We start from the raw sequence: 21,596 nt of genomic DNA, 5'->3' as shown, positions 1-21,596 counted from the left end.
ATAAATGTGCTCGTCCAGGCTTTGACGCTCACTCCGGGAAGAGCGAAAAGGCGATGGATGGAGATCATCGCGCGCAACTGTGATTAGCCGCGAGTTGACACCAAAGCCCCACATGCCGTAACTTCCTAATCCGGTATGCATGCTTAATCAACTCAAATGTATAGTCGAAGTGTAATGTTGAGAATATTTAACAGCCTCATCCCATCCATTCTTCATGGTTTTTTTGGTTTCATCCAACAAACATTTTAGACTACTATCGTCTGTCTTCTTCCGCACTCAACAGGAATATTCCCCTTCTTCCAACTCTTTCCACTTCATCATGTGCCAACACGAAGTCGCTACCAATGGCTGGACTAGCACGCCGGCTAATGCGGGTGCTATATTCGCCGACCAACCTTTCATCAACAAGCCCGATGAGCTCTCCCTCAACGACATCAAATTTCCATTTGATGATCCTGTGGTCTCGAAGACATTGAAATACGCCAAAGAAGTCCTCCATCCGGAAACCTTCAATCATTCAATGAGGGTCTTTTTCTACGGTATGTCTATATCTTGTTCAAATACTAGCAATACGAGCTTCGCATCTGACTTCTTTACAGGAATGGCTATTACCAAGCAGCAATTCCCGGGGCGATATGCTGCCCTTAACCCGGTGACTTGGGCTTTGACATGCCTGCTGCACGACCTTGGTACGGCCGAGGAGAACCTGACAGCCACCCGAATTTCTTTTGACATCTACGGCGGAATCAAGGCACTCCACGTCCTCAAGGATTTTGGAGCCACTACGGATCAAGCAGAGGCAGCTGCAGAGACGATCATCCGCCATGAGGACATGGGTGTTGATGGAACGATCACGTACATTGGTCAACTCATCCAGCTGGCCACGACCTACGACAATACCGGTGTCCACTCTCTCATGTGAAAGATTTCGGTGAACTGATTCACAAAACGACTCGCACTCAGATCAACGAAACCTACCCACGAATCAAATGGTGTGCCTTTTTGCTGGGGTCATTCGCAAGGAGGAGACCATCAAGCCCTGGTGCCACTCGACTCATCTTGTCGATTTTGACAACGAGACTGAGGCCAACGCTCTCATGAAGCAGTGAGTGAACAGCATCAGAAAGCTCATTGTTTCATCGAATTAATTGTGTTGGTCATTCAACTCCCGTGATCAGATGGACTACATCAGCTTACAAGGTTTGACACCGGCTGACATGGAGGAAGAAAAGGAGTGCAGAGAACAAAACTTCGAAAGGAGAAAAAAAAAAAAAGAAAAAGAAAATCGAGAAAGAAGATTGGTGGGAATTGGACAAAATGTTTAAGGCTCAGCATGTTGCTAGAATTAGAGAGATTGTATCAATAAAATGCTTGTTTTATTTTTATTTTTGATAAGACTAACCAATTCGGTCTTTTTTACCTTCCAGTAGTGTTTGATGTGTGGTCTATGTAGGAAAAGGTGGACATGACCAAGCTTGATGAGAGCGAGCCATCATGGCCCACTATCCTTCACCATAGTGGGCCTTGGTCCCGCATTCAACCAATCAATCGATCTGAAATCCTCGCTCGCTCACGCTCGCTCGTTCCCCTCGTTCCCGGAATCTCCACAGCGTATCATCATTAATCGTCGCATGTTGCAAGTACTCGAAAACTGCGTACGGTTCTTGAAGTTTTGAATAATACATTCTTCTGGAATGCCGCAGTCTATTGGTGCTACGGGCAGTCGTCGTAAGTGGCACACTAAATCCCGCACGGGCTGTCAAATTTGCCGCTCTAGAAAGATCAAGGTATGCTTCACTCCAGCAATCTTCTGATTACTACCTCCGCCACCCTAGTATTGGCATTAATCGATCTTAGTGCGATGAGCGACGCCCATCATGCCTCAATTGCATCAAGAAGGGACTCCATTGCGACTTCATCCAAACTGTCGAAAGTCCAGTATCGACAGCTCCAAATCCAGATACACTTAAGCTCGAGCTCCTTCATCACTTTACTATTTCCACCGCCATGACGCTATCTCCCGATCCACAGATTCGAGATCTTTGGCGAGTCGTTATCCCTCAAATGGCATTTACCACCGATTATCTTCTAGACGGCATTCTCGCCCTTGCAGCTCTCCACATCGCACGCTATAACAGCGGACGGAGACATTTCCTCCTGGCTTACGCCATCGAACGTCAATCAGCATCCCTATCCAAGGCACTCCCGCTAATACCCGGGGTGACGCCCCAAACCTGTAGCGCTCTTTTTTGTCTTTGGGGTGTTAATGCTCTATTTTAGTCTAGCACGCCCGATACAAGAAGACGATATGCTTATTCTAGGAAATGGAGTCATCCCCGAATGGCTATACCTTCTGAGAGGCATCGATACAGTTGTCATGGCAGAGACTTCAATCTTTTCTTCACCTGTCTCTTTGATCTTCCGGAGTACGTGGGGAAGTATGGATTATTGGAAGACTCATACGCCTGAGGAATGCCAAGTTCTGGTGGAGTTGGAGGAACAGGTGTGTGCTGAAGCGAAGGATGGTGAAGGAAGACTGCCTGTTTTACAGAAAGCGATTTTGGCGCTGAGACGAAGTTACTCGTTTCTATACAGTCAGAACATGAAAGATCAAGATAAGTTGCGGGGTTTCTTTCAATGGCTCTTCGAGATAGATGATGGTTATCTGGAACTCTTGAGGAACGGCGATAATGGGGCTTTATGTGTACTTGCTTTTTATGCTGTTTGGTGAAAGACTTAGAGAGGTACTGGTGGGTAGAGGGCTGGGCGGTTCATCTCATTCAAGATATTTATATGCTACTGGATGGAGAGCATCGTCTATGGATTAGATGGGCCATAGAAGAGATTGGATGGGTTCCTGAGACCTATGCCCGCTAATACTTAATTAGCAGTAGGTATAGTATCGATGCAGCGGTACGTTCTCCTTTTCATCTGCTTTACTTGGAGGGTCTCTCCCAGGCCCTAATTGGACAGATTTGAGATGGTCAGCTAAACGTGGAGAGATACGAGGCAACCTTTGGGCCCCTGCTCTGAGACACGCATAGATATAGTCCGTTTTGGAGACATTTCAGGGTCAATGGTCACTACTTCCATCTCATAAGAGAATCCACGTGTATTCCCAATATTGCACCAATCGATGTCATCAAAGCCAGTCCTGATCATGTATGCCAGAACACTCTTCGCACTCTGCGTTGACATTTCACTTGCCTAAACTACAGCCACAAGTGCAATTGTTCATGTTTAGAGTATAGGTGAGTAAGGATAGCGAGACTTATTTTATTAGTGACATCTGCTGGAGTCAAGTCTCTGTTTGTATGCAAATAATCCCCATAGCCACCAACGCCCAATATGTGTAAAAATCAAATCATCGTGATCCGTTCATGCATTTTTCGTATCCCGAATCACCTCGCCCTTCACTTTGGTCCAGTCAATATCGGCATCAATCTTCTCGTCCACTTCACCGCATGCTACCACATTATCGCCTCGAATTAAATAGAGACCGTGCTCGATTTGTGATGAGGGCTCATCATCGTCGGGGGTGCGGATGATGCGCTCGACGGTATCAGTGAGAACGAGATTCGTAAGTTGATCAGTGGAGAGGAGATTTCCAAGTAGTGTTCGGCCATCCACAGTCAGGATGAGGACTTTCTCTACAGGAGCAACAGTATATTAGCATGAAGATCAGGTTGCAGACAGCTTCGGAAACAGCTTTGACAGGTTGCTTACTATTGATGTAGGGTTGGAGAGACATGGTGGATTTAGGATGTGATAAATCAGCTGGCAGCTAGGTAATGCTACGCCTTGCCGATGTCGTGGTGTAATTGGAGCTTTTCGCCGCAAGATGGTGTTCGCGAAGCTAAGCTTTGGTCGAGGCTTCAAGACGAGTGCGCAACCTAGGTTCCCAGGGTCCTCTTCAATTTTTCAGAGACGGGTGAAAGCTGAAGGTCTTGAGCGCTAAATGAGGCCACACAGAATCGAAGAAAGAGTCGCAGAAGTTGCTAATCGAGAGGCACTCGTCGTGAGATGAACGACAACCTTTGAATATTTGCATTGTTTGTATGTGGTCACGTGATACGCAGCTTTGTGCTCTGTGAACGGTAAGCTTCACTCTGGTATACTAAGTCTTCGGCCCAAATTTTAATGATATAATTGTACTTAAGAGATATTGTTAAGATAATGTTATCTTGGAATTTGGGAATTGTGCATCTGAATTGATTCTTACATACGCGAGTGATACAATACCTTCTGTACTAATATTTAGTAGCCATATCCATAGACAGGAAAGATCACATAGTACATACTTAGCCAGATAATAATTCTCCATCTAGAAATAGAGTGACACATAGGTCAATTTCAGACCTTGGATAATATTAATGGTCTTGCCAGGTGGTAAAACCAGCTGATCAATTGGCACGAAGTAACCCAATTTATTGGAGTGAAAAATCAATAATTGGTCATTTCATATTGAACTCCACGGGATCCGCCAACGCCGGTACCGCCACCTAAGCAATAAGTCACTTGAGCCTTTCAAGATCACTGGAATGTATAGTAAAAAGGTTTAAGGTCCTAAAAAGTGAACGGAAAGTGTATATAATGTAGCATTTACTACTGTGCATATCTATCGCCCGCAATGTCCCATGCACTCAAATCAATCCGTAATTCACTTAAGATGGTACGGCACGCTGCTAATTTTTCCCGGCACGATACTTGACAGGAAGGGTCTTGGTGAACCTTCGAGGAGCCGGAAGCATCGCATCACCGGGGAACTTGAAGCGAGGATCCACGATGTTGATGTGGCCATTGGTGGATGGAGTCTGGGCTGGTGCATGGGATGAGCCGCCATTAGTGAGAGTATAAGCACTGGGATTCATTGGTGCCGGGGAAGCGACAGGCGATGGACGGAATGGTGATGGCGATGGCTCACTGGGGGCGGGGGAGGAGCGCTTGGAGGAGAAACTGGTGGAGGTGGAGGGGGAGCTGCTGGTGCTGCAGCTGGTGGTGCCGGTGGTGGGTGTCCCAGAGCACTGCGGGCAGCCTGCGCGGCGAGTGATGGAGGTGCTCCAGGTGGAGGAGGAGGAGCAATGACCGCCCGGAGTAGCGGGAGGGGGGGGCGGGCTTGTTGTAGTTGGGGGGGAGGAGGTGGCACCGCTGGACTAGCTGTAGGAGGAGGGGGAGGGGGTGCAGATGGTTTCTAGACACCGGAGGTGGTGGTGCCCGGCCTACCCCAGGAGGTGGCGGAGGAGCACGTGGAGGAGGGATCTCGGGAGCAGTTGCTGAAGAGATAGTAGAGGATGGCCTGGAACCAGGTCGAGGGGGGACTTTCTTCAAGCTTGCGACTAAAGGGTTTATAGGTGGCGCAGGTGACGACTCTGTAGACGGAGGTGGTGGTGGTCGTGCACCAGGCAGCCTAGGGCGCCTGGAGGTTTTGGAGGTACTGCAGCAGGCGCCGGGCGAGACGCTTCAGAGTCAGATAAATATGGAGAGTCTGACCGGTTGGCACCCGTGTTGACACCGCCGCGACTACGCAGCTTGGGCATCCCGCCCGCAAAGAGACCACCTAATTGTGGCGCTGCAGCACTGGCCGCTGCATCCGAGCCAGATACTCCTTCACTGTTGCTTCGTAATCTGTTGGCGGCCGGTCCAGACGGGACCGGGGTGCAAGTCCTGTGGGAGGGGGTCTTATGCCTGGAACTGGAGGTGCAGCTCCCATGGGCGGCGCAGCTGAGCCGCCTCCAGAATTTCGAATAATAGGCGCTGATCGGTCATTGGTGGTGGCTTTCTTCAATCGAGTGCCTTTGTGAATATCAGAGTAGTAGAGCGCCCTATTCACAACGTTAGTTGACTGCTTTTCCGATGACTGGACTGGTAACTAAATTATGGTTGGTCTAAGTACATACGTCAGGATCAGTGTACGTACTCTGCCTTTTACTTCACCTTTCGAAGGCCTGGTCGGTAAAGCTGCAGGAGGTGGTGGGGAGGGCCACCAAGTCCTCCAGGCGGCGGCGGCGGAGGGGGTGGAGGAGGAGGCATGTCAAAAGAGAGCGTTAGACTTGACAAGAGGAGTCAATGTTATGCGGCATGGGACTCTTAATCGCTTTTCAAGAGGGGGAAAGAGGTTTGCCTTGACCTGTGACCAGAAGGTGTGTAAGGCAGAAGTAGACGTCAGAGCGCTGGGGCGCCGCCTCCGCCTTGAGAGCCTCTCTCCTAAAAATCCGCAGCTCGGTCCACGTCCGCCCAATTTATCCCAACGCCCAATTCAACTCACCATGAAAAGAGTAGCCTTGAGAGCCCAACGCGGCTCAAGGTCGCAAGGCCCTGTCTGCCAGTTCTGTCAATTTTCGTCCGCGACACCGCAACGCCTTCCCCTTCCCTCGGCTTCCTACAACGACCCAAAGTCGATCTTCGAACAATATCCCTGCGCTACAGTTGCGAAGAGCAAATGCTCGATCCCCATTGTCCTACCCACTTCTAAACTCGCGTAGCTTTGCATCGGAGTCCGCCAATTTCGGGTCAGCCATCAAACAAATTGAACAGGATGCATCGGCTTTGCAACATTCAGACCAAGTCCCCTCCAACGAAGCCGTGGTGGGACTACTTGAGAAATGCCGGAAGATCGCCGAGTCCTTAGTATCGCAAGAGAACGACAATTCCGAAGGTTCCGCACATGATGAAGGAAATGCGACTTCATCGCTACTTGATATGGAGGAGAAAAGCACCAAGCCCACGCAGCAAACCAAATCGACACCCAATCTGAATCCCCGACTGGCCGACAAGATCTCCAGTATCATAACCGATCTCCTGAAGGACGAGAAGGTGTTCATCACCCCGGAAGCCCTGGAAAGCTACACCAAAACACAGACCCTCTTGGAGCGAGCAGAGCACTTTCCGAGATCTTCCACATGTACGCCAATAAACCAGTTCCAGAGGAAGGTAGCTCACCAGTCAAGTTCCTCAAGGCGAAACCCAAGAGCATTAACAGTGCTGTCCCCGCTGAGCTGGCCAATATGGCGTTGGACGTGGCTATTGCGCAGAAGAACCTCTCCCTGGTCCTGGCTATCATTGATAACACCTTCTGCGCACCTGCTTTCCACCGTGCGAAGGTCTTCAAGAAGGCCAGTGTTCCGTTGATTGGATTGGCTGTGGCCCCTGCTGCATGCTATGCCCTTGCTACATGGGCAGCCACTTTCCAGAATACTATGGATCCTAGCACCGCGACTGGTATTGCCTTTGCTGCTTCCTTGGCTTATGTTGGTGGTACATCGTCTCTCGGAATTATGGCTATCACCACAGCCAATGATCAGATGGAGCGTGTGGTCTGGTTGTCTGGCATTCCTTTGAGACAGCGATGGCTGCGGGAAGAAGAGCGTGCGGCCATGGATAGGGTTGCCGTGGCTTGGGGTTTTAAGGACCCGTATATGCGTGGCGAGAAGAAGTTGGTGAAGAGTGGGAGAGTCTTCGCGAGTTCATTGGCATGCGCGGCATGGTTTTGGATAAGACAGAGTTGATGGCGGGCATGCAATAAGAGTTCAATATACATGTACTATAGTGTCCAATGTAGCAATTCATAACACACAACACATTTCTACATCTGCAGTTACAGTATTTTGGAAAAGATTGAGACCAAGTCGTGAGCTTCATTTTATTTTTCGGGTCACTAAACTATGACACCCTCACTTCTCGGACGCATCCAGATCTCAGCACAGTGAAGTGATGAGAATCTAGTAGATGCGCTTGGGGGGAGACATGGAAGCCTTGATGACAAGGCTTCCAACGTTCTGCCAGCCCTTCTTGAGGAGGGAGACAAGGTAGTTGATGGACAACATGAGGTTACCAACGAGCTCCTCGGTGCCCATACCAACGTTGCCGACGGCAACACCGAGACACAGAACCTTCTTAAGCTGGAACTTGATGGTGGACTTGACGTCGTTGACCTTGTTGGCCATGTCCTCGTTGTGGGAGATGGGGGTGGGGAACTTGCCGGCCTTGGACAGACCGGGACCGAGCAGACGGGGAATCTGCTTGATCAGAGCCTCGGAAGCAAGGAAGGCATCGTACTTGCGAGCAAGCTTCTTGATGAGCTTCTTGTTCTTGTTGAGCTTCTTCAAGTCGTCGGTGGACATAGCATCAATACCGTGGTGCTTAGCACGGTCGAGATCGTGCTGGTCACCAATAACACTGTAATCCGTCAGTCATTGTTCAAAGTTTTTTCTTACACCGGCCTTCGTGGGGATGTGGCACGCGCAGGGGGAACGCACCAGATGGCCATGTTGGGACGGGGAACAACGGGCAGCTTGATGGTACCAGAGAAACGCTTGTCACGCTGGGGGTCGTAGTTCTTCAGGCCGATCTGAAGCTCAACGGTCTCGGAGGAAGTTACGCTTCTTCTCGTTGAGCGAGTAGTCGAGCAGAGACTGGACATTCTCGCGCACTCCGGCTGAGAGGGTGTTAGAGATTGTTCAATGTCAATGTAAAGATGTATTGGACCAAAACATACCGACTGTGATCTTGGACATGATGGCGACAGTCTTCCAAAAAGAATACTTAAGGTGTGGCTCAGCGCAAGTGTCTTGAGAGAGAAGAAAAAGGTTACCGCAAATTTCTCCGCTTGTGGGCACGAGGAGGCGCTAAACTTAATTGGGACTAGCCTTGCCCTCAAACGAGGCTGATGACTCAGCGGTCTTCGTAAATCACGTGTTGACCAGCACAGCGAATAAGAATCAACCTAGAGATACTGCAACCTTATGAACTATGACATTTTCTATTGCACCAAAGATAAGCAGGTAGGCAAATGCCATTGAACTAGGCCAGATCAATCTCCATCACCAATGAGACCACGTGATTTGTCTCTCCACGCTTATTTTCCAGCGGAAGCGCCTTATCCCACACCTCAAACCCCAACTTTTCATACAGTCCCTGCGCAGCACCATTATCAGGTTCAACCTGAATTGTTATGCTCGCCTTGGATACCTCACGAGCACTAGCATCTTCCCGAACAGTCTGGATCAGAGTTTCCAGCAACCGAGAAGCATGCCTCTTTCGCCGTTCATCGGGCAACACAAACATCGCAACAACCAAGTAAGCAATGTCCTCTTTTTTGGCATCTCCGTTCAGAGCAGACTGAGGAATGATCATAGTTTTCGATCCCTCAATAAAAACATCCCATGGCTTGGGTGAGTGTCCCTCCATCGGCGTCTGACTTAAATAGGACTGGGCCTAGCAGTGTGACAATGCCGACCCAGTCTTTTCTCAGTAGCCGTTGGAGCGATGTATCTGAGTCTCTGAGCTCTGTAGATACCACAGTATCGATGTGGATATCATTGTTTGTCAGAATCGGCGACTGAGACGAATGTCTGGCCCGCCGGGTTCTGAAGCCGAGATCGCCATATCGCAGGGGAAAATTGGGACTCTACCTCATATGTTGAGCTGAACGATTTCGGGTCAACTTGAAGGCCGTGCAGTCGAAGGTTCTTGTACCTCTCCACTATCTCGTCCAGGCTCTGTTGCGACTGAAAGGTCTTGGGGATGAGGAGGGCCTCCCCTATAGTGTGTGGGGCCGTCATGGTGAAGCCGGATGCTTGAGGTTTCAAGGACTGAACTCCTCACAGCGTCAAAGGTCCACAATGGGGATTTAACTCCTCTTTAGTTTATACATGGCCTCAATTTACTTGTTGGAGGGAAGTTTCAAGAACCTCGGTATGCATGGGCAATTCTACTCGTGGTCTAAGTCCAGGTGACTCACTGCGCCCGTGGCTGGTAGTCTTAGGTTCTTATCAATGCAGAATGAAGTCTGTAATGAGGCTAGTCTGAAAAATGAACACAGGTGCATTAATAAAGAAACATGCAGAGGTAACAAAAAATTTTGAGAGGTTCAAAAAAAAAAATCAAGTTGGAAAAGTACTTTCAAATATAAGCGTTCTCCTGGATACTGTATTATTGGATCCAACCTTGGGCCCTAAAGTCTCCATCCGAAGTCCCTAGTACCCAACTGGCAGTCACTACCTGGACATGGCGTCTATTAATTGTAATACCCTATGTAGTCAAGTAGGCGATAACAGATCGTTAGTTACTAAATGTCCAAATCGTACCCAAGTATGAAGCATAATAAGTCGGAGTGAGAATATTCGCCCTCAACCCTTTTGTGAGAAACAACCCACGCTTTGCCTGATATGGTCAAGCGCATCTGTAGGGTCTGATTGGTTGCTGTCAAGTATAAAGCGCAACCACGATACCTGTCACGAGGCTCCCAGGTTATCAATGGGTAAGATATCAGACCGCTGTATAATTGTAAGATTCAGCTGTGGTCAGCTTGAACCGAAGCGATGCGTACGTGGTCAAAGAAGATAGGTGGCATCCATGGCTTAGACAGAGCAGACATGACAAGGTTGACACGTGTAAGGTCGACTCAAGCAGAAGACCTCGGTTTTGAAAGGAGACTATTGAGTCATAATGCATGGCTTTTAGGAACCTTGTAACGGGTGGCCTAAAGAACACATGTAATTGTACCTCGAAATGATCCCGCCTGTTGTACGGGTTTCCTAAGGTTAAGACCGGTCAAACTTTATCTATCCATGGATGGTGTCACAAGCGGCTCTAAATAACCTATAGCTCGGCAGCTGTGAGCGCCAGATTTATATCTCAATTGTTAGCCGATTCGGAAGGAATAGATGGAGCAATTAAGTGTTCTCTCGGCCGTTCTTGTACATAGTGGTTTTGGAGCTTGAATTTCTTTTTCCAAACAGCATCGAAGAAGACCTCAGTCCCCGGTCGTGCGTTAGGTATTCTATGTTCATTTTAGAGTTATCTGGTCATGTTCGCAGTATTCTCAATGCCCCTAGTATGACTTACAGGTCAAATATCACTTATGTTCCGACGAATGACGAATAAAAATGATTATTTTATGCCATGAACCTCTGGAAGTTTACGTATCGGCCTAATTCCGCAGCCCTAGAGGTCTTCACTGCACGGGCCCATACCATTGATGGCGTTGAAATAGATCAGATCCATCGCCCATCTCTACCTGGTCAGAGCGGAGACCCAGTGGGGACTTGGCACGGTTGAAGGGGTTGAGTCCATTGCCGTGCTATCGCCTAATGTGCGGTAAGCGAGGTTCAGGGTCAATTGACGGTGGTAGAAAGGTTTTGCTTGTAAAAATGCAATTTCAAAGGTAGAACAGACTATACCGATCTGCAGAAGTATAGCAAACGAGCCGCGATGTCATGACGCGGCAGTGGGCTCTGCCCCAGTGGACGGCGTTTCCCAGAAATCCAGGTGTGCAAGGCACGAGACTGGGGCGCGGCGATAAGTCATCAACCTATCAGCGGGGCTTTGATCTGGGTCCCTTGGTTCTGGGGCCCCTTTCGCCTCCGACCGGTATTTTCAGTACGTACGACACCGTGTCCTTTCTTTTCGTGCGTTAGAGAGATCAAGCCACACTGTTGGTTCTAGATTTCTAGGTAACATTGAATTTATAGAAACCTCAACCAGATTTTGGTCTATAGTGATCAGATCATAATTCGAGGACCTGTCTGGTAGTTTCCTGAATCTTGGGTGACCGAGACTACGCCCACCGCCGCCGTTCAGCGTATTTCTCGTAATCCCAAACAAAAAAACACCAACTCCCTCTCCTTCCCTCTTCTTTCTCTCCCGGAGTCACTTTGTCTTCTTCATCTGTTTTCCCCTTTTATCCACTTTACGAAACCCCATCCATACCTTTCTACCGGTAAGCACTGCCTTGTCGATCACCCCTTCCGCATTGCTTTCGCCAAACCCACACCCCTGAGATTCCCAATCCGTCCACAACACGTTTCCCTATCCGCACCCATCTTCCCCCTCCTTACAACTCTTCCTCCGACAACATCCACTAATTCCCACTCAAGGTTTCGAGGTACCGCCAATATGGGTCTCACTGTTTCTAAGCTGTTCGATCGACTATGGGGAAGAAGGAGATGCGTATTCTGATGGTCGGTCTTGACGCCGCCGGAAAGACCACCATCCTGTACAAGCTGAAGCTCGGTGAAATCGTCACTACCATCCCCACCATCGGTCAGTTCGCCCCGGTCCATCTATCCGACTCGTCGCAAAATTGATAAGCCGGAAACTCGCAAAACGCAAAACAGGGAGGTGCTGACTAGGCTCCAGGCTTCAACGTTGAGACCGTCGAATACAAGAACATTCAGTTCACCGTGTGGGATGTCGGTGGTCAGGACAAGATTCGTCCTCTGTGGCGCCACTACTTCCAGAACACCCAGGGTATTATCTTCGTGGTGGATAGCAACGATCGCGACCGTGTTGTCGAGGCCCGTGAGGAGTTGCAGCGCATGTTGAACGAGGATGAGCTCCGGGATGCTCTGCTGCTTGTTTTCGCCAACAAGCAAGATTTGCCTGTAGGGACATGAACCTGAGATTTTTTCGACCTGATTACTGATTGCGATTCTAGAACGCCATGAGCCCCGCTGAGATCACACAGCAGCTTGGTCTCCAGAGCCTGACCCGCCGCGCTTGGGTATGCCCCCTGTCCAGTTCTATACCAAATACCATCCCGAACTTATTACTGACGATTCCTAGTTCATTCAATCTACCTGCGCCACCACCGGTGACGGTCTCTACGAGGGTCTTGAGTGGCTCGCCGACACTCTCCGGAAAACCAACCGCGATTAAGCGGGTATAATACCAAGGGGAGTAGTATGTGTGTGTGTGTGTATGTAGCAGGGCAAGAGAAATACCACGGGAAATCTGCAAATGATGGATGATGACTATGGAGTTCTTTCGCGAGGCCATGGGAACAATGAATGAACCTTCAATTAGAAGGACGATTCAACCGGTTGTGTGTTCCCTCCACTCTATTTCTCTTCGCTATGCTATTAGCCTCATTTGTTCTTTTTTTTTTATTCCTGGCGCCACGTCAAAATTGCTGTTCCTTTACGTTTCTTTCTATTGTAAACAATCCTGGAATTGGGTATCAGTAAAGAAAAAAAAGTGATATAGGGCAAAGAATGATATGATATAATCTATGATCTATGATCTATGATCAAGCCGTGCACGGAGTACAATAGGTTTGTTCTCCAAATTTAGCACCTAATGCGTAATCGCTCATTTCCCAGTTCCGAAGGCTTGGCAGCGCCGAGACTTACGTTTGTGGCCATCTTCCGCAGTTGACGTTCGTATTTGTTTCTCCCTTTCACCCCTCGTACCTGGCTTTGTACCTGGCTATTGTTTAATTTCCTTACTGTTTTTTTACTCGGTTAAATTTCTCAGACTTTTAGTCTGGGCATTATTAGACTCTTTAGTCTAGGTGGTGTGGCCCGCGCCCGATTGCCTGGCCGACGATCTCGAACCCCCAAACACCAAACGAACATCGTCATCGCGTGCTAGACCAAGACCCCCTTTTTCAACAACCTGCACATACCAATTCCTTTCTAATTATTCTTCTGGAGATTCAATCTGTGCTTAGACCATCTTGGTCTTGGGTTCTCTCTATCTTTTTTGGTTTCAGGTTAATGCTTTGCCCGCCACTATGACCGTCCAGGCGAGGAGATCCTCCGCGGCCTACAGCAAACCGTCACCATACAGAGCACACGACACCGACATCGAAAAACAACATCTTAATGCCGCCCCCAACTTCACCATTTCAATCGCAGCGATGACTCTGAGTCCGAGTCCGATACCGACAAAGGCCCTGGTCACTCCTCAACTTCTTACCCACCCGCAAGCGGCGGGAGTCTCCGACACGGCCACCCAGCTGTGGGCTTTCGTGTCCCCCAACGGATTATGCGATGGCTCTGCTTAACGCTTTTTGTATCGCTCATCATATTTATTCTCACTCTCTTCCGATTCACCATTTCCTCCTCCGTGTCAAAAGTCGCGGTTGAGCTACCCAAAGGTCGTCTCGCCAAAACCGCCCACTTGGGAGGGGGTTCCCGTTCCTCAATCGCTACAATGGTGGAATTACAAACCTGGTCTCTCGCCAAGATAATGTACCCGAATACCCTGGCAGCGGTATGGAGGGAATGCCCGATCCCATGGAAGAGAAAGTGGAAGACAAGCAACTCAACAAGCGGGACATGACGCCCTCCATGTCCAGCTCGGTTTTAACCCATATCCGGAATATCGCCTCATCGGAATACATCAAGAAATATGGTGAGAAACGCGAGTGCTTCTTGGATAAGGATCGTACGGTCCGAGTTCCACCTCTGCAGAGCTACCCTGGAGTTCCCAAAGGGTTCCCGGAGCCGGTGATGGGCTCGAACGCCATGCTTGGTATCCGCGACGATGTGTGCTTTGATCGATTTGGACGTTTGGGACCGTACGGACTTGGATATGGGGCCAAGAAGGGAGGCATTGGCGCCGGTCTAGAGGGCCACCGCGATGGTGCAGGAGCGGGTTTGGGAAGACATTCCCCCGGTAGACTTCCGACAGGTGAATTGGGCCGATGCGCAACAGCAGTGTCGCGCAGCAAATCGCCATCGTTTCAACGAGCTGCCCGAGCCGCGTTTGAACCGATTCGTCTCCATGCCCGTGGGGAATCCTGGTGTGACCGTGCAGGAGTCGGAGGATACCTACAAATCGAAGCCCAAGGTCGGTTCCGATCGTCTACCGAGAACCGCTGTGGTCATCCGGACCTGGCACGACTTCAATTACACCCCAGAGGATATCATGTACATGCGATCCGTGATCTCGGAGCTCTCTTTGATGTCTGGTGGCGAGTACACCATTCACTTCCTCATCCATGTCAAAAACAACGACCTCCAGATCTGGTCTGATGATGAAACCTACCAGCGCGTGCTTCACGATGCGCTACCGGAGGAATTCCGAGGAATGGGAACCCTTTGGTCAGAGGCGCAGATGGCTTTGATGTACCCTGCTCTGGAGGAAACTTTCATGCGTGGTCTGCCCATCCACGGCGTCTACCGCAGTACCTACATGCCCCTGCAGTACTTCGCCTTCCAGCACCCGGAATACGACTACTTCTGGAATTGGGAGATGGATGCTCGTTACACTGGTCACTGGTACCATCTCTTCGACAAGGTTAGCGACTGGGCGAGAGCGCAGCCTCGAAAGGGTCTCTGGGAGCGCAACTCTCGCTTTTACGTTCCGTCAGTTCACGGCTCGTGGGATGACTTCCGCCAGATGGTTCGCGTACAGACTGAAAGTGGCACGAACAGTCCTAATAACATGTGGTCCGTGGTTAAGCCCGATGGAACCGAAAAGGATCGTGATATGAACGGATTACATCAGCAGGGTGACAAGTTTGTCTGGGGTCCGGTACGCCCCTCCGAGCCAGATATCTTCGAGGTGGAAGGTGAAGGCATCCCACCCACAACCATGGAAAAAGATCCAGTATCAATGGGGTGTGGGGCGAAGATGCGGATTTGATTGTCTTCAACCCACTGTACGACCCCGAAGGCACGACTTGGCTTCTTCGTGATGACGTGACCGGTTACAACAAGGAGAATGGCATGCCTCCCCGCCGAACTGCAATCATCACCGCCTCCCGTCTGTCTCGCAAGCTCCTCACAACTATGCACAAGGAAACCGCTCTTCGCCATCACAGCATGTTCTCGGAGATGTGGCCTGCGACCACAGCGCTGCACCACGGCTTCAAGGCTGTCTATGTACCTCACGCTGTCTACATCGACCGCCGCTGGCCGACAAAGTACCTCGAGACTGTCTTCAACGCCGGCCGCAACGGTGCCTCGGGTGGTGCTCGTACCTCTGTCTTTGGAGACAGGGAACACAATTTCAAGGGTACAACCTGGTTCTACTCCGCCGGATTCTCTCCCTAACCTCTGGCGCCGCTGGCTCGGCATGCGTATTGACAATGACGGCGGTGAGCAACAGGAATTAGCTGGTGAAGGCCGCATGTGTCTTCCTCCCATGCTTTTACATCCCGTCAAGGATGTACAGATGGTGATTGACGATGGCGAACATGCAGAGGATCGGTGAACGACCCAGTCGGCTCATCTTTTTCATCTACCCTGACAAACTTGGATGTCGGGGGTCTTTTCTTGTTGCTTTCCTACATATACCCACGTAGACCTTCGTCTTGTTTTTTGTCTTTCATATCTACGATCTGCCTAGTGCATTGGATAGCTGATGATCAGCTGGCAGGGTTGCATATTCTTCCTGTATAATGTCTTGGTCCCAGCGTTATACTGTTCTCACTCTCCTTGGTATTTGCTGTTTGGCAAAGGCGTTTATTGATGTGGTGGTCTGGTTGGACAGGCCGTGGCTCATGAATCATTTGATGTCCTGTTTTGCTTTTTTTTCTTCCGGGTTCTTCTTTATTACCAACCTAGATGTTGTCAGCAGACCTGGAAGATTCGGTACATATTATTGTTGAGACTCATGTCTTGTATAGCTCTAATTCCCTCTGGGAGTCACGAAGGAATCAAATACTATAATGTGATCTTATTAGGTGTATCTTATATGCAAAGACCATTAGGTGCCCAGGTGTATATCGTATGCAATGCCGCTGAAATAATAACGAAACCAGAACTCCAGACATGCAAACATTACAAGTAGAAGCAAAACAAATCAGTCTATAGAAATGTCCCAAAAGAAGCCCTCTTCTGACCATCTTTATCCCCAACAGGAGCCCACTCCTCCGACTTAGCCCGGCGTGGGATCGACAAAGGAGACTTAGCCACAAAGGAAGTCGGCACAAAACAAATACTGCACTCATAAACTCCACAATCATCAACACCAAAAGAGAGACAAGTCCTGCAGACCCGATGCCCACACTTCGTAAGCAAAATCTCCGACTCCGACTCACACCCAACAACACAAGTATGGCAGAAATGTGTCGGGAAAATCGACTTTTCGGATTCAGCATCCTCCGCTCAATCTGAGAAGCAAGTTCTTTCCCCTTCTCAACCCGCCCGCGAAGAAGATGCACTTTGGTTTTGAGGTTCGCCATCGTCAACGGGCAGACGGTTGGTAGCTGTGGTCTGTGTAGTTGTGGAACTGGCTCAAGGAAGATGACTGGTCTGAACCATTGAGCGACAGGGCCTGTCCTGCATGCATTCGTGCTCGAGTTGCCAGCGGCGACGGATTTGACGATTGAGGAGGACGGTGAAGTAGACTGAGAGTGCTTGCCAGGCGCGGTATTCAGATGCCGGGTCTAGGTTGAGGTTGGGTAGTTCTGGTGTAGCTCCCATTGTGCTGACCTCAAGGCTTGACGTGAGGCTTGAGTTGGTGATATATGATATCGGAATGTTGGGTTGGGAGGGGAGGGCTTTATAGTTGCAGCCCGGAGCTGTTGTACGGATGACTCCGATGGTGGAGGGGCTTTGTTTGGTTCCATTTTTCATCTCAGATCAGCCCTGGGGATCATTCTTATATAGATGAGATATGTTCAGGGGCCGAGGAAGCAAAATACAGTTTCGGCCGAAGTCAAACCAAAATAATGTTGAGGCTCAAGGTAATTGGGCCGGAGTTGATCCGTTCGCAGGCCCTACTCGACCCCGGACTGCAGTACCCCGTCCGGAGCCCTTTTCTGCTGGTACCGATTGGGCCAAGGCTGAAGAAAACTTTGAAGATTGGCGTTAATTGGATCAATCTCATGGTTAAGATTTCCTGCTTCTCCTTTTTGCGTGCTTTCATTCGCTCGGGTATCTATTTTCGTTGTTGTAACCTTGGTTCGGAGCAGCGCCACTCGCTCGGAGCCGATTATACGGAACTTCCGACGTATTGCTTTATCGATGAATATTCAGTTGATAAGCGAAGTAGCATAATTATTGATCTGCATGTAATCAAAAGTAAGATCGAGATTATTCAGACCTTACGGTGGTGTTTGTCGTTGATTATCAAGGTTGTCATATTCGATGCAACGTCGAGTGGCGAATAGCTCGACTACCGAGGCTCATCAGAACAGAGATTTGGGATCGAAAACGGCTCTTGGAGCTCGATCTAGACGTAATAGACTAGCTAATTGAATTCTTATCGAAGCCAAATTGCCTATATCTAGCTATTTTGAGGTTATAGTTTTAGGTTCTGGACCTGAGTTCCCGACTCGGGCCATACCCAGTCTCTTAACACCTTCCAAATCGAGAATGTAATATATTAGCTACATTCGTAAGGCTGATTAATTTGCTCAACAAATGAGTCTATCTCTTGTATATGGTTCGAATTTGTGTAAATGCTTGGCCTTCGGCCCCCGTGGTGTCATATGTCGGCTCAAGCCGCTCCCAACTAGCAATCGAGACACCTTTGAAATTGAAAATATACTCGTATTCGCTTAGAGTAATATCTTTAGCTTCACGCTCAATTCCCCAGGGAAGTTCCAGAGCTCTTGGCACGAATCACATATTCTCCCGGGATGTATTGTCCATCAACCCTTTTGAGGTAGAAAGGTGTGAGGTGCAGTCGCTTGGGATTTCCACCAACCGCGACCAAAGTATCATTTTCCAAAACTTCGATCTCTGTGTTTTCATCCTGAGCTCCAGATTCCGACAACCGAAAGATTGAGCGGATCGTAGAAGATGACGATAGTAATTTCGTTTGGGTCTAAATTTAAACGTTCATCGCAAACATATTCCCGGTCATATGCCGGACTCGATGGGTACCGTGGAGAAAATGTGGTGGTTCCAGACTCTTTCTCTCCTGTTATGTATTCCCGGGAGAATATCCAGGCTCCATGCAGGGCTCGGAAGATGGCCAATGCAGCAGCTTCTTGCAGCTTTTGATGCTTTGGATCGGACAGAGCCTTCAACGCACCCAGCGTGCGTTCTTTCTCATTGTCCATGTCTTCTTGTGCAGTAGTGGATGGGTGACTATAAGTATAGCGAGCAGGAATGGCTGGGCCAGACCGACTATCATCTTCTGACAGCCCCGCACGGTCAATTCCCAGATCCTTGGTAAATGACTCCATCAACCCTACATAGTCCCCCATCGGAAACTGGCCGCGCTGGGAATTTGTATCCGAACATCTCAAGACTCGTAGGCTTTGTCTCTGGTCTTCTGTTGTCGAGACTTGCCGGTTTTTCTTGACCCATTCCGCACCGAGGAATCTGGCTTGCATCTCCATTACTCCCCAATATGGACCTCGGTAGAACCCGACAAAGCCAAGGTCTGGGATTTCAGACCGAATTGTACCACCCTTGTCCAGCACAAGTGGCAGAAATGGATCCGTCTTCGCTGTATTCTAGAGCAGCTAAGACGTCCTTGGGTAGAAGGGATAGTGAGTCGAATGGAGTAAATCCTGTGGCCAGTACAACAGCTGCAATGTTGTCCAAGGTATGTGTTTGTCCATCCGAGGCTATCTCGATAGTAGACAGATGTGTTTCTTGATTCGTCTCCACAGACATTGCGCGTCCCAATGTGGATTGTATGGCTCCGGATCTAACAAACTCCGCGTAGCTGTTCCCTATCGCCACCCACGGGGGCCGAGAATTCATGCTTTGGCTTGAATTTCCTGACATATGTCCATATTTTTTTGTATTCGGTTCCCAGTAGCGAGCTGAAATATTCATTGGTTTTCGCAACTTTCTCTTCGGATATGACTCCCAATGCATACTCAATTGGGCCTGGAGGTCGACGGCCAAGATCATACATTGCCAAGTCCAATGGCAAGAAGGAAACGGTTTCTGATTGAGGTTTCGTGTGGTAGATGAGTCGGCAAGGTCCAGAAAGGGCGCGAATGAACATGGTGTACGACGTGCTTGTCAGCCTGAGCTTCGTTGTGAGACTTCCATGAAGATTGGTGGAGCGCCACTGCAGACGCAGCTTCCACTCCAGACATACTTCCGCCGATAATAGCGATATTTCCTTGAGCTAAGAAGTACGTTTTCGCGAAGGAATCCCTTTCTGTTCTGCAGATCCGAACTGTGGACAACCCGACCAGCGAGTGCAAGTTCTTCAATCCTGGGATCGACGGATATGTTTTTGAGCGAAATAGCCAGTTGCCACAACGAGCATATCGAATTCTTCTGATTCGATTCCTTCATGTGGAGAACTCCCATCGGAACTGTTCTCATGTTATTAATGCTTCACAGATTTTACCTCAAAAGGGCGCGAACCTCTCTCCTCCACTGTATCATCCATGGAGATGCAGACTCGGCTGTTCGTTCAGTCTTCAAAACCCGATGCCCGAGTCTCAGCACATCATCCGGAATGTATCGCTTTCTATATGCAGCCAAGTACTGCCCTACTTGCCTCGCTTGTGGGAACATTGGGATCCCAGAATTTCCCATTACTGACTCCCATGACAGATCAGAGAAAGCGACCGTGAACATGCTCAGATTAGTCCTCATGGAAGGGTCCAAGGTCCCCCTGAGTCCAAAGACCACCAACCTCATGGCGAGTATCAAAAATGATAGGAGAGAATGTACCATGAGGAAAGTTGTGCAAGAGTGTTTTTGCAGTGACAAGACCGGAAGGTCCGGCTCCTGCGACCACTGGTCTGAGTGGAGGTTGTTTCAAGCTTCCAAGATTGTCACTTACCGATAATTGCGACTTTTAGTCCCATTTGGTCTTTCCCTATCGCTGTTGCTGCCCTTGGAGGTGAGATGGTGGATTTATTGGGCTGATCTCAACCAAGTTCCCCCCCGCCGCGGGAAACTGGAACCCCGCTGCCGGTATTTCCTTTTAATTCTGGAATTAAAAGTTTTGCGTAAAGCCACCTCCAAGTCTTGTATGTACACAGGGAGATTGCCAAACGATGTATTATCTGTATGAATACTAGACTCAAGGCAAAAGGCCTATACAGCTAAAAAGGAGGCTGATTGCAAACCAAGCAGAACGTTCGAGATCTTTAATTATTTTCCTCATCTCCATCCTTACAAGCTGCTTGACTCACGCCCACGAGGCCAGCCACGTAGGCAAAGTTCTGAGCTTAGGATTCGGGCCAAGTGCATTCTTGCTCTCCCAACAGCACCAATCAACGCATCTGCGTACTCTTGACGACTAGCACCACTAGTTGATTGTGATCACGATAACTTACCGCGAGGACGCGAGCAACCTCCCATCCGCATACTCCTGATCCATCAGGGGATCCTGATAAGATCTTCTTTATCCAATCACCCATACCCTCCTCTAACGACAGCTCACGAAACTTCTGCGGGGGTATGATTGACTGGATATTATCATCGGATGGCCTAAGTTGTTATCCCGGAGTCGAATTCCGCTTGTGAAATTGCCGCCAGTAGGTGTGTAGAGCGGCAATATCCCCTTGGATATCAGTTGAGTACTCTGCAATGCAGAGATGTTCGTTATTCCGCAAGAGCCACCAGCATCAGCGAGTTTCGTCAGCGGATGATAAGGCAAGGTGCAACGCGCGAACACGGCATAGTCATAAAGTGGTTCTGAGGCGCTGGAATCGAGAAAGCTTTTAAGATCTGAACTGGTGGAATGTGATCCGATTACCGACCACACTCTGCTTTAGCTTGTCTTGTGCTTGGCCTAGTGTTGTGGGCGCTCCTGCTTGGATTGTTACCATGCTTGCCGTATGTGATTGCTTTTGCTTTTTGACAAACGAACCGTAGTCCAAGGGTGCCGGATCAATTCCTGTTGACGTGGCCCTGCTCTCCCACTAGATAGGCCATCACTAGGGTGCAATCTCCTTGCCCGCAGCCGATTTCAATTATCTTTGACCCAATTGG

At 49.2% G+C, this 21,596-nt stretch overlaps 13 protein-coding genes across 13 annotated transcripts; 5 read left to right on the top strand and 8 right to left on the bottom strand.

Annotated features, from left to right (window-relative positions):
• Positions 1 to 319: 319 nt before the first annotated feature.
• Positions 320 to 1,109, top strand: N7498_001582 (uncharacterized protein; the record flags this gene model as incomplete). The annotated part of the gene is made up of 3 exons (XM_058448645.1): positions 320 to 539; positions 600 to 902; positions 964 to 1,109. The coding sequence occupies 3 exons, from the start codon at positions 320 to 322 to the stop codon at positions 1,107 to 1,109; spliced, it is 669 nt and encodes a 222-aa protein (XP_058314056.1).
• A 2,269-nt stretch (positions 1,110 to 3,378) lies between these two features.
• On the bottom strand, positions 3,379 to 3,751 carry N7498_001581 (U6 snRNA-associated Sm-like protein LSm8; the record flags this gene model as incomplete). Its single annotated transcript, XM_058448644.1, has 2 exons — positions 3,379 to 3,650; positions 3,727 to 3,751. The coding sequence occupies 2 exons, from the start codon at positions 3,749 to 3,751 to the stop codon at positions 3,379 to 3,381; spliced, it is 297 nt and encodes a 98-aa protein (XP_058314055.1).
• Positions 3,752 to 4,685: 934 nt separating this feature from the next.
• On the bottom strand, positions 4,686 to 6,030 carry N7498_001580 (basic proline-rich protein; the record flags this gene model as incomplete). The annotated part of the gene is made up of 4 exons (XM_058448643.1): positions 4,686 to 4,860; positions 4,925 to 5,458; positions 5,604 to 5,822; positions 5,930 to 6,030. The coding sequence occupies 4 exons, from the start codon at positions 6,028 to 6,030 to the stop codon at positions 4,686 to 4,688; spliced, it is 1,029 nt and encodes a 342-aa protein (XP_058314054.1).
• An 869-nt stretch (positions 6,031 to 6,899) lies between these two features.
• N7498_001579 (uncharacterized protein) lies at positions 6,900 to 7,505 on the top strand (the record flags this gene model as incomplete). Its single annotated transcript, XM_058448642.1, has 1 exon — positions 6,900 to 7,505. One exon carries the CDS (start codon positions 6,900 to 6,902, stop codon positions 7,503 to 7,505), a length of 606 nt encoding a protein of 201 aa, XP_058314053.1.
• A 213-nt stretch (positions 7,506 to 7,718) lies between these two features.
• N7498_001578 (60S ribosomal uL1 domain-containing protein) lies at positions 7,719 to 9,186 on the bottom strand (the record flags this gene model as incomplete). Its single annotated transcript, XM_058448641.1, has 4 exons — positions 7,719 to 8,175; positions 8,256 to 8,434; positions 8,495 to 8,624; positions 8,801 to 9,186. The coding sequence occupies 4 exons, from the start codon at positions 9,184 to 9,186 to the stop codon at positions 7,719 to 7,721; spliced, it is 1,152 nt and encodes a 383-aa protein (XP_058314052.1).
• A 128-nt stretch (positions 9,187 to 9,314) lies between these two features.
• N7498_001577 (uncharacterized protein) lies at positions 9,315 to 9,560 on the bottom strand (the record flags this gene model as incomplete). The annotated part of the gene is made up of 1 exon (XM_058448640.1): positions 9,315 to 9,560. One exon carries the CDS (start codon positions 9,558 to 9,560, stop codon positions 9,315 to 9,317), a length of 246 nt encoding a protein of 81 aa, XP_058314051.1.
• A 1,935-nt stretch (positions 9,561 to 11,495) lies between these two features.
• Positions 11,496 to 12,923, top strand: N7498_001576 (ADP-ribosylation factor). Its single transcript, XM_058448639.1, has 5 exons — positions 11,496 to 11,719; positions 11,877 to 12,042; positions 12,139 to 12,383; positions 12,437 to 12,502; positions 12,565 to 12,923. Exons 2-5 carry the CDS (start codon positions 11,931 to 11,933, stop codon positions 12,655 to 12,657), a joined length of 516 nt encoding a protein of 171 aa, XP_058314050.1. The 5' UTR covers positions 11,496 to 11,719; positions 11,877 to 11,930; the 3' UTR covers positions 12,658 to 12,923.
• Positions 12,924 to 13,513: 590 nt separating this feature from the next.
• Positions 13,514 to 15,782, top strand: N7498_001575 (DUF3405 domain-containing protein; the record flags this gene model as incomplete). The annotated part of the gene is made up of 4 exons (XM_058448638.1): positions 13,514 to 13,740; positions 13,880 to 14,400; positions 14,453 to 15,245; positions 15,332 to 15,782. The coding sequence occupies 4 exons, from the start codon at positions 13,514 to 13,516 to the stop codon at positions 15,780 to 15,782; spliced, it is 1,992 nt and encodes a 663-aa protein (XP_058314049.1).
• A 22-nt stretch (positions 15,783 to 15,804) lies between these two features.
• On the top strand, positions 15,805 to 15,942 carry N7498_001574 (uncharacterized protein; the record flags this gene model as incomplete). The annotated part of the gene is made up of 1 exon (XM_058448637.1): positions 15,805 to 15,942. The coding sequence occupies one exon, from the start codon at positions 15,805 to 15,807 to the stop codon at positions 15,940 to 15,942; it is 138 nt and encodes a 45-aa protein (XP_058314048.1).
• Positions 15,943 to 16,967: 1,025 nt separating this feature from the next.
• On the bottom strand, positions 16,968 to 17,156 carry N7498_001573 (uncharacterized protein; the record flags this gene model as incomplete). The annotated part of the gene is made up of 1 exon (XM_058448636.1): positions 16,968 to 17,156. One exon carries the CDS (start codon positions 17,154 to 17,156, stop codon positions 16,968 to 16,970), a length of 189 nt encoding a protein of 62 aa, XP_058314047.1.
• Positions 17,157 to 18,104: 948 nt separating this feature from the next.
• On the bottom strand, positions 18,105 to 19,304 carry N7498_001572 (FAD-dependent pyridine nucleotide-disulfide oxidoreductase; the record flags this gene model as incomplete). Its single annotated transcript, XM_058448635.1, is given in 4 exon segments — positions 18,105 to 18,224; positions 18,304 to 18,504; positions 18,530 to 19,141; positions 19,158 to 19,304. 4 exon segments carry the CDS (start codon positions 19,302 to 19,304, stop codon positions 18,105 to 18,107), a joined length of 1,080 nt encoding a protein of 359 aa, XP_058314046.1.
• Positions 19,305 to 19,338: 34 nt separating this feature from the next.
• N7498_001571 (uncharacterized protein) lies at positions 19,339 to 19,973 on the bottom strand (the record flags this gene model as incomplete). Its single annotated transcript, XM_058448634.1, is given in 2 exon segments — positions 19,339 to 19,770; positions 19,782 to 19,973. The coding sequence occupies 2 exon segments, from the start codon at positions 19,971 to 19,973 to the stop codon at positions 19,339 to 19,341; spliced, it is 624 nt and encodes a 207-aa protein (XP_058314045.1).
• A 21-nt stretch (positions 19,974 to 19,994) lies between these two features.
• Positions 19,995 to 20,464, bottom strand: N7498_001570 (FAD-dependent pyridine nucleotide-disulfide oxidoreductase; the record flags this gene model as incomplete). The annotated part of the gene is made up of 2 exons (XM_058448633.1): positions 19,995 to 20,398; positions 20,440 to 20,464. 2 exons carry the CDS (start codon positions 20,462 to 20,464, stop codon positions 19,995 to 19,997), a joined length of 429 nt encoding a protein of 142 aa, XP_058314044.1.
• Positions 20,465 to 21,596: the final 1,132 nt, after the last annotated feature.

The sequence above is a fragment of the Penicillium cinerascens genome (genome assembly GCF_028974065.1).
Source record: "Penicillium cinerascens strain IBT 15544 chromosome Unknown contig_16_segment0_segment0, whole genome shotgun sequence".
Taxonomy (NCBI): Eukaryota; Fungi; Ascomycota; class Eurotiomycetes; order Eurotiales; family Aspergillaceae; genus Penicillium; species Penicillium cinerascens.
The sequence above is the reverse complement of the archived record's forward strand: the minus strand, read 5'-3'. Positions and strand labels throughout refer to the sequence as shown.

Excerpts from the sequence above, each read along its gene's own strand:
- N7498_001576 (XM_058448639.1), top strand. The coding sequence starts at position 11,931 with ATGGGGAAGAAGGAGATGCGTATTCTGATGGTCGGTCTTGACGCCGCC. Across the intron at positions 12,043-12,138 it reads CACTACCATCCCCACCATCG|GCTTCAACGTTGAGACCGTC; the intron begins GTCAGTTCGCCC and ends ACTAGGCTCCAG. Across the intron at positions 12,503-12,564 it reads GCCTGACCCGCCGCGCTTGG|TTCATTCAATCTACCTGCGC; the intron begins GTATGCCCCCTG and ends GACGATTCCTAG.